At 37.8% G+C, this 10621-nt stretch overlaps 1 protein-coding gene across 1 annotated transcript in view; it reads left to right on the top strand.

The window, feature by feature from the left end:
* Positions 1–234: 234 nt before the first annotated feature.
* Positions 235–10621, top strand: part of man1b1a (mannosidase, alpha, class 1B, member 1a) — a 40431-nt gene continuing 30044 nt past the window's right edge. The window contains 6 exon segments of the mRNA XM_061800498.1: positions 235–247; positions 250–368; positions 5650–5758; positions 8163–8311; positions 8688–8827; positions 8980–9098. Of these exon segments, the coding sequence (XP_061656482.1) occupies positions 235–247; positions 250–368; positions 5650–5758; positions 8163–8311; positions 8688–8827; positions 8980–9098 (649 nt within the window).

The following is a 10621-nucleotide window of genomic DNA, read 5'->3' as shown; positions in this document are numbered from 1 at the left end:
CAAAATAAAACTGGACCAAAAATGACTCGACAAATTCAATACGCTTGGGTTTCCCAGTTTTCTATTGGTTTAAAAAAAACCAACTCATGGTTTAAGGGTTAAAGCATTCTTATCTTGTTGACATTTTGTATGTGTCTTTGTGGTCTACCTGTATCAAACTGAAGATAAACCTATTGTATTTAAATGTAATTTCTGGCTAATTACATTTCTTTCTCACTTCTCAATACAGTGTTGATGACCACCACCTTCTCTCTATTTGTGATATGATGTATCCACCAACCAGAAAGGACTTCATCTCTCTTACCCTCACTGACCAAAACTGCCACATTTACAACAACGGGAAACACCGAAAACAATCGTGCTGGAGGGTGGGTAGTCACACAGATGGTGAATCATTTGGACACAGGTATCTCATCTGCACATATGCTATATATTGGTCCAGTTCTTTGCCAATGAACAGCGTTACGGTGGTCTCAGATAGGGTTCAATCAACCTTTCAAGCTCCCAATATTAATTTTAACTCTCAAGAAGTACAGTCTTGGATTTAAATCGATAAAAAATGAAAAGAAGCTTGTTATATATAACCTAATGCACAATAGACTAAACCTATGGTTTTCAACTGTTGTCACCCTGTGGCGCACATTCTTTCTAATGTCACTAAGTCACAAACTTATAGAAGTTAGGAATAATAAATGAGGATTTTTCAAATCATGAACTTTGAAAACATGTATAGCATATTTTAAACCAAACTATTCATGCTTTCATTTATTGATGTCTTTAAAAAGTATTTTATTAAGAAAATAAGGAAGAACATAGCCATATAGAAAAATGTGTATCTTGGTACTACATAATCACTTAAGTTTTAGGACAGTGCAACATCAATAGTTTGTCTTCATTTTAAATAGTAATGGTTTCAGAGCAAAGCAATTTTGACAGTTTCAACAGAAGGAACGAAAAGTACAAAAGTTTTAAAATCCTTTCATAACTTTTTTCTGCCACTTTTGCTTTCCTCCCATTCAGGCTCTCAACAAGAAATGCAAGATGGTTGCAAAACAGGTTTTTTAAAAGGGATATACAAATGGAAATATAGTTTGTCTCTGGATTTTCTGTTCATTGATCAAATGTAAAATTTCAGAAAAAAGTTAGTCTTTTCTTAGCTGCCTATTTCCAAAACATGTCTGTAAGCCTCCTTCCTCCTTCGACATCCAAGTCTCGGGAGACTATGGGCTTGCATGCTCTAGTTGAAAGCGTTATCAGCTGTGATTGGTGAGGCCAGCGAAGCTGGAGTGTCCTCTCCAGTGTGCAAGTGCCTGGGTAGAAGTATGGAGAACAGACTATTACCCACGTAGTAGGTCCCCACTGTTTTTGTATCTCCTGCCATGAAAATCATTTGTGTTAGAGAAGAACCAAGAAGTGATGTTTTTTTGCAGTAGCGAGGTCAAGTGTTTATATTGATTTACACCTTATACCGGCAAAAAAATACTTTTTGTGTTAGCCAAAATGCCGTCTCGTTGTATTGCAGGATTTTGCTCGAACACTCTGATGGATTCACTCTTCACACTTTTTCCAAAAAACCCAGTTCGTCATGAAAAATGGATTGCATAGATGCAAAGGATGAGACCTTTGTTGGTTCTAAATGACAGGTAGATGTGTATTACGCTATTAAAAAAAAATAATAGTTGTGGGGGACTAATTTGTCTCTGTTTATAGCATATGTTATATGTGAATTTAGAATAAATCCCCTTGGTCAAACTGGCAACATCTAACAAAGCACTTGTATTGCGTTTAAGACAATTTAATCACACGCAATAAAATACAACAGAAAACAATTACATAGAAGTACAAAGACAGTTTAGTAGCCTGTAAAACGAACTAACTAGCTTACTAGACATATAGTCACCAAACTCGAACAACTTATCCGAAAAGTGCAATAAAAAAAAGCTTCGTCGGCGTCTGGCGACATAATCCTTCTCTCAGAACGTAACAAAAGATCCGCCTCATATTGGTAGTGTCTGTGTACTTGTTCGATAGCAGCAGGATGAATTAAAAGATCCATCCGTGTCTGACGACGTAATCCTTCTCTCAGAATGTCCGTCTGTTGGGGAGTCTCTTGTCATTTAGAAGTGATCTGCATATCATCCAAATATGGCTTGATAGGGTAATATTGCCCCGGTCACGTCACTCGATTGTGAGATGTTCTATTCTTCGAAATGAGATTCAGTCTCACAGGGGTGTCGTAAAAATCTGAAAATCTCTTGTTCATCTCCGATAGCAGGTGGCATAGTGTCTTCTCAATAGTAACTGTCCCAGTGTGACATCTGCAAATGACGTTGCAGGCAATATGCCCGCCACTGGGATGTCGAGTGAGACTTTCGCAACTTTGTGCATTAATGACACGCTCTGGTCTTTTTTTTTTTTTCATATAGACATTTAAGTGAATAATGTAATATGGAGTTTTCATACAATCTATTTTAAATTGTATACAGTATATGGCTGTCAGTTGATCTGTAAGGACCCACGTTCCATCCTGGCCCCGCCTATGTGGGGTTTGCATGTTTTCCCCGTGCCTCGTGAGGATAAGCAGCTAAGAAAATGGATTGATGTCCTGTAGTCTGATGAAACTAAAGTTGAGCTCTATGACCGTAATGACAAACATTACATCTAGAGGAAAACAGGGAAGTTTGTTGACCTGACTACACCATACAAACATGAACAAGCATGAAGGTGGAAGCATCAGATTGTGGTGCTGTTTTGCTGCAGCAGGACCTAGAGCTCTTCATAAAATACACGGGATAATGAAGAAAGAACATTACATGGAGTGATTTAAAGCAACATCTAAAGACATCAGCCAGAAAGCTGAACAATGAAACTTAGCATACTGCCAAAATGGTTTAAAAAATGGCTTGAAGATAATGTCAATATCTTGGATTGGCCATCAAAAAAACTTGATCTAAGTGTCATCGAAAATATCTGGGCAGATCTGAAAGTTGTGTGCGAGTAAGAAATCCGACAAACCTGCCAGTTACACTTGTTTTGTGAGGAGAAATGGGCCATGATTCCAGCAGAGTACTGAGTAGGGTGGCCCAAAAGTTACTTAAGTTTAAAAAAAAAAAAAAAAAATGTTTCTGAATATTTCTCCATTATTTTTTTCAGAGCATTTGCAACTACACCTCTGACATCACCATGCGCAAATATAGCACCAGGGAATAAACCCTCATTGTACTGTGATACTTTGTCGACATTTCAATACTGGAGATGCCCTAAGCAAAAACACAATTTGAGGAATAGTTTGCCGTTTTCAGGAGCATGGTGCAGTTTATGATCTCCCAAGATATGGAAGGCCTCGTATGGCAAGAACTGTTGAGAATCAATGAGAGTTGGAGCAAAACCTGAAAGAAAATGCATCTGTTTCAACCAGGAGAATATCTCAATAAATGGGAGTTTCGCATTCTTCCTTACAAAGAATGTTGCACGAAATGGGCAGGTTTACTACAAATGATTTAAAACAAAATATTGCGGATGAAATATATGGGCCATAAGCCCAGAGATATTTTCAAATGTAATGCAAAGTGTGTTAGATTGGGCCAATCAGTGCAAAACCGAAAATGGTTGACATTGGAAAAACAATATTTTAAAAAATTAAGACATTTTGTTGTATATTGTATTGTAATTTCCCACATGTATATTACCTAAAATGTATGAAGTATCATTTTATCCACTGCTTTGTAAGTATAACTTGAAAATATATTAGTCATTAAAGAGTTAAAAGTGTCAGTAATTTCTAGGCCACCCTGTATAACAAGAAGTGAGGGTCTGTGCAGCAGTGCCTCATAGGACGAATGATCAGCCACAAAATTGAATTTGCGTGACTGAAGTAAAATATTCGTGTAGTCTGACCTTGGCTTCCTTCGACATGGTTGCTAATTTATAATTGGGATTTGGTGGGTGGTGATGTGCTACCTTGACGGCTGAAAATACCAATTGACTTGGTCTTTATGGAGACTCGCTTTTCTCGTAATATTGTCGCCTCCCAATCGTGGTGATAAAGAAACCCGCACTCAGCATTGGCCCAGTAATACAGGGTGGTGAGATAAAACAGTTGCTCATATGCTTGAGACAAGACTGCCCTGTCATAACACGATTATTTCAGCATGTCAAAAACAAAGAGTGTGAAATGTGCTGTACTTCTTGGTCTCTGGGGTATTTTAAAGAAGTGTTGTTAAGACACCTTAGAACTATTTTGTTAGTGACATAAAAAAATATTTGGCGCCAGCTTGATTTCTTAATTTTTTTTTTGCACGCTTTCCCCACTTTGTTTGTGATAGAAGAAATGTAAATGGCAGACAAATTTTACCCAAGTAAACTCAAAATACAGTTTTAAAATTATTTTATTGATTAAGGACAACAAATCTTCAAAGTTACCTTCCCTTGTGTGTAAAAGGACTTTCTCCCTAAACCTAATATTTTTTTGGGACACCTTCACCACTATCATGTGAAATCAAGCCTTTTTTCTAACTTGACAGTCTGTCTTTTTGCTCACTCTTCCTTGCCTTAATTTAACAGTACTGGCATGTTTTCAAGTATGTGACCCTTGTGAGGATAAGTGGGTTGGACAATGGACATGTTGAAACATGGCAGCACGCCACCGTGGTGGCAACTGGTTTGAGTGTCTCACAATTCTCACAATTCCGAGTACTGGGGTTCAAATTCCGGCTCTGCCTGTGTCGTTTGCATGTTCTCCCTGTGCCTGCGTGGGTTTTCTTAAAGTCATCCGGTTTCCTCACACATACCCAAAACATTCACGGTAAGTTAATTTGGAAACTCTAAATTTGCCTATTGGTATGGATGTGAGTGTGAACGGTTAGTTGTTTATTTTGTTTGTTTGTGTATTGTGCCTTGGCTGCAACTAGTTCAGGGTGTACCCCGCCTCCTGCCCGAAGATAGCTGGGATAGGCTCCACCATTATGAGAATAAGCAGCTCAGAAGATGGATGGATGTAGAAACATCTTCTTTTAAATGGTTTGTGTTGTTTAGTGTTTGCTCTTCACACAACAAATAGAACTTTGCCCTTACCTACATTTATGCACTTCAATGAAGTTACACTTTTGTAACATGTTCCTTTATTCTTCCCCAAAATATTTGTTTTTGTATTCCCCTGAAAATGTGTAGGTACCATTCCCTGTGTGTTCTTTCCTCCTTATGAATTATGTACATTATGTAAATTTTTTTCAGTCAACAAAAAGATTAGGAAATTATGAGGTACTGACACACTGGCAAAACACAAAGGTGTTCTCTTACTAAAGAGGAGATTGAAGGGACTAAACCCTGAAAACTACTGAGTCCATGGTGAAAGTCTCATCACAAAAGAAGCAAGCAAAATGTTGGTGAAAAATTACAGGTTTCATGTCGGTATTGCAAGCAATTTATTTTGAACTAGTTAGTAGTTCTGTTCCAAAACATTGGCTGTGTTTTGTTTAAAATAAGTCTTTCAGTTGTGTATTTGACCTGAAAATAATACTTATCTCTTTCAAATGTCAAATCCAAATGTTTTCGGTCTCCAGCAAACATAAAGGAATTGGCCTGTTCCAAAACTGCACATTGAGTGTCGGAAGAGTGAAACATTTTCCTAATCTGTTTTTGTCTCTACAGAAATGGAAGCAGCTGTCTCGGCTCCAGCGAAGCATTATCCTCTTTCTTCTTGCACTCAGCCTTGTATTGGCCCTAATGTCTTATTCTCGCATATCAAAGCAAAGGACAGGTAAATGCAGCAATCAGATCAAATCACTCTGCACACAATTATAGATTTGCTTTGTAAAATGTACTTATTGTTGTCATGTAAGTGACACTCCACACAAAAAGGGTTCACAGCATTTGACATTTTCACATTTAGTGTTATGTTATCTCGTAATGCAATATTTTTTGTTCATCAAAATTTTACACAACACCCTATGAGATTTCTTTTCAAATTTTAAAGATTTAAAAAAAATTGAAAACACGTGGATACAATTGAAGCCAGATGTTTACATACACTGCAAAAACTCATTTCATTTTGTTGTCTTACTGTCTGAATTCCAATCAGACTACAATTCTCCTGTTTTTAGGTCAGTCAGGATCACCAAAACAATGTAATTTTGTCAAATGTCGCAATAATGAGAATTTGTTCAAGAATTTTACATTATTTTCATCAAGGTCAAACGTTTATATACATTTTCTTAGTATCGAGTAGCGTTTCCTTTAAACTGCATGTCTTGGGTTAAACATTTTGTGGAACCTTCCACAAGCTTCCGTTGCGCGTTCCTCCTCACAGAACTAGTGTAACTAAGTCAGGTTTGTCAATTGCCTTGCTTGCACAGCCCTTTTCAGATCTGCCCACTAATTTTTAATGTTACTAAAATCAAGGGGTTGTGATGGCCACTCCAAGACACTGACTTTATCCTCAAGTCCCCTTTTCAACATTTTGGCATTAAGTTAAGGGTCCTCCAGATGTAATGTTGGTAATTGTGGCCAAACATCTCCGCTTTAGATTCATCAGGCCACCGGACAAGTCTCCAGAAGTTAACATCTTTGTCTTGGTTTCTTTTTGCACACTGTAATGTCTTTTTATTTAGTTTAATCTATATTTATGCATTATAGTTGTATTTATTTATCTTATTTTATTGTAATTTGTCTTTTTTGATTTTTCATTCTTGGTGAGTGGGCCTTCAGCTCATGTTGATGCAGGACTTGTTTCATTGTGGATAATGACACTTTCGTACCATCTTCACAAGGTTTTTGGCTTTTGTTCTGGTGTTGATTCACACATTTTGGACCAAACCATATTCATCTGTCATGTCAAAGCACAAACGAGTCAAATGATTTTCTATAGATCTCGGCGACAGGATTATCTCGAGGCACAAATCTAGGAAGGGGTAGAGAAAAATTTCTGCTGCTTTGAAGGTTCACAGTGGTCTCCATTATTCGTAAATTGAAAAGGTTTTGAAGCACCAAGACTTTCCTATGTCTGGCCACAAAGATGGCAAAGTATGAAACAACACATCAGGAATACGTTGAATTTTGAGGAAAAAAAATAATTCAATTTTGAAATGAGGCCGTCTAACAACAAAATGTGGAAAATTTTAAATGCTATGAATAGTTACAGGTTCCACTGTATGTGTGCATGTATGTATATCTGTAGTTTTGTCCTTTTTACTTACAAAACCGCACACATCTATAAATTTATGGACACGAGGAATTGTATTCAAGGGGAAAACTTACATGTTAGAAAAAAGCCACGCATGCCATAATTTTAATGTGATCCTTCCCATGAGACCGTTTCAGGTGGTGTTTGGTCAAGACATCAATGTAAAGACACCCAATGCATTCCCAATCAGCAAGATCAGCGAAATGCTTCCCTACCTTGCTGTTGATTGCCTTGTATTGGTAACACGGGTTCATGTTACAGTGCCCAAGGCCAAAGTCTCTCTCTGACAAACCGAAATAGATTGGACAATGAATAATAGATGTAAAAGTAGTGAGTGGCATGTCGCTCAACATAACGTAATAAAAGTAAAATTTTGATTTCACAAAAATACTTTCATAAAAGGGAAATGTGTTTTGTGTTAACACTATGACAAGTACAATTTATCCAAAATGTCACTGAAATCTTACAGACCGAAAGTACCGGAGTACTGCCATCCGTTGTTTAATTACTGTAATAACGGAATATCCCATTTAGTTATAGTTTATTATATTTGGTGAATATAATTGCCTTAACACTTCAGGGTCGTGATGATGGTAAGCCAACTGACTTGAGATTCTTGCCATCTGTCTGGATGTAACTTAAATTACCGTAATTTGTCATTACAGTGCAGTTTTTTGCCTCACAAAATCTTCCATTCTAAACGGCACACATTGGTATAGGAAAAATCCTATAAGTACAATCCCCTAAGTATATAAGATTAGTATTTTTCACAAATATAATTTTATAATGTCATCACACTTAGAGAAACACCCAAGTAACCCATAAGGTAAAAAGAAAGAACAATTAAGATCAGAAATTAAGTTGTGTGTGAAATGAAATAAAAATGACTGAAATAAGATGTGAATGTATGCTTCTCTTTATAATTCACAGCACACTGATTTTGTGTGTCATACAGCTAAAACCAATTTATTTGTCTGTTTAGGTTTATCCAAAACGGAAGACTGGATGGAAATGATTGATGGGTTAAAGCCTGCATTTCCTGATGTAAATCTGAGACCAGTCGTTGGTCCAGACTCCATGACTGAACTTTATGGACCAAACATCCCAATTTTTCAAAAACCTCCCATAAATGTAAGAAATGGTTATTGGTAATGTGTGTGTGTGTGTGTGTGTGTGTGTGTTTGTGTGTGTATGTGTGTGTGTGGTGTGTGTGTGTGTGTGTATATATATATATATGTGTGTGTGTGTGTGTGTGTGTGTGTGTATATATGTGTGTGTATATATGTGTGTGTGTGTGTGTGTGTGTATATATGTGTGTGTGTGTGTGTGTGTGTGTGTGTGTGTGTATGTATGTGTGTGTGTGTGTATATATGTATGTGTGTGTGTGTGTGTATATATGTATGTATGTATGTGTGTGTGTGTGTATGTATGTATGTATATAGATAGATATGGATGTTGTCCAACTCTAAACGTTAAACCATTTCTGTTTCTGCTTTACTATCAACAGAAGAGGATATTTCCAAAGAAGAGAGGTCCACCTAGCCTTCAGAAAAATGGTAATGTTTCACACACATTTTTTGTGGGAAGACAAGACCAAGTACAAGATGCAGAGGAGGACAATGGGGAGAACCAAAAAAAGTTGGTCAGGTGAACTTTTTTTCCCCTTCAAAAGATAAACAACTACTTGTTTGAATATACAGCAGCTGTAATTGAGAATAGTTTTGACTGGTACTTTAAACTCCCACATTATGAGATCTGTTGTTAGACTATCTATACAGTACTTGTTCTCTGCTATTCAGCTGGCGAGGGGCAATCATTGAAGCTGATCAGATCACTGAGCCTCCACCCTCAGCCAATGAGAAGGATGCTGCAGCCCCCCCAGCACCAGAGATTCCAGCTGGTTCTGCCCCAGTCACTGGTCAGTGCTGAAATTCCTTTGTTGTAATTGTTAGTACCGCAATCCATCCATCCATCCATAATTTACTTTGACGCCCATGCTCATGAGGGTCGCGGGGAGTGCTGGAGCCTATCCCAGCTGAACTGCTTGCCAGCCAGTTGCAGAGCACATTGAGACAAACAACTGCACTCTCAATCATACCTAGGGGAAATTTAGAGTATCCAATTAATGATGCATGTTTTTGGGATGTGGGAGAAAACCGCAGTGCAGGCATGGGGAAAACATGCAAGCTCCACACAGGTGGGTCCAGGATTGAACCCGGAACCTCAGAACTGTGAGGCCAACACTTTACTTGCTGACCCACCATGCCACCAGTACAGCAATCCCTGGAAGAAAAATTAATTAAGAAGCCAACCAACTAATGCCAATTGATCAAATGAACTTTCTGTGCATCTACTATTTTCTATACCGAGTCTAGTCCAGCAGACATAGAGGTGAGGGAGCTGAAATCTTAGCCAATGACACAAGAACCTACGCCCAAAAATACAGTTGAAGTCTGCATCTTGGTTTGAAGTTTCCATTGTTTACCATTTCCTGAGGCCCTCTCACGACAGACTTATCCTGCAGAAATAAAACAGAACACCTGACTCACTTGGGACTATGCAAGGTCAGAGCAAATTTTTCTTCTTACTGGTGGTAAGGTTTTGGTTACAGTTTTGTGTTTATGTTGAAAGAAAATTAAGAGCACAATTACTACTATTGAAAATATCTGTGCAATTAAATGAAATGTTTTAACAATTAGAAGACAGGAAAATCATACCTAAGAAAGCTAATTTAATTGGTCATAAAAAAGGGGGGTCATTTTGAAGGTATTCATAAGGAATATGAAATATTAAATATTTAGGAGTCAATTTAATGACAACTACTTCGTGTAAGTATTGTCTCAGGACGGTGATTTATTTCACAGTAATTGCCTGTTTCTCTTATGTATATGGATTACTAGCAATTCATAAGGGTACAGAAAATGCATTCCAATAGTGGATTTACCTACATCAGTTGGAGGGAGAAGTATTAGTATGACTGAACTGAACTAATATTTAACTTCAAACGTTAGTACTTACCCAACCGGCACGTTTCATTTACAAGGACCGTGAGTACTTAACTTTGAGGGTCAGATGGTGGTGGACTTTGCAAAAAAAGGATGGAATTGTCAGTGGTGAACACTTATTTCCAGAAGAGACAGGAACAAAGAGTGACCTACAAGAGCGGAGGTAGAAGCACGCAGGTGGATTATATTTTATGCACACGTTGTAATCTGAAGGCGGTTACTAATTGTAAGGTAGTGGTGGGGGAGAGTGTTGCTCGACAGCAAAGGATGGTGTGTAAAATGACTCTGGTAGCGGGTAGGAAGATGAAGAAGACAAAGGTAGAGCAGAGAATCAAGTGGTGAAAGTTGAGAAAGGATGATTATTCTGTGGCCTTTCGGAAAGAGGTGAGAGCTCCCGGAAGACTGGAATACTACTGGCAAGGTACTCAGAGAGGCA

The sequence above is a fragment of the Syngnathoides biaculeatus genome, chromosome 17 (assembly GCF_019802595.1).
Source record: "Syngnathoides biaculeatus isolate LvHL_M chromosome 17, ASM1980259v1, whole genome shotgun sequence".
Taxonomy (NCBI): domain Eukaryota; kingdom Metazoa; phylum Chordata; class Actinopteri; order Syngnathiformes; family Syngnathidae; genus Syngnathoides; species Syngnathoides biaculeatus.
This window is presented reverse-complemented; position numbering and strand designations above follow the sequence as displayed.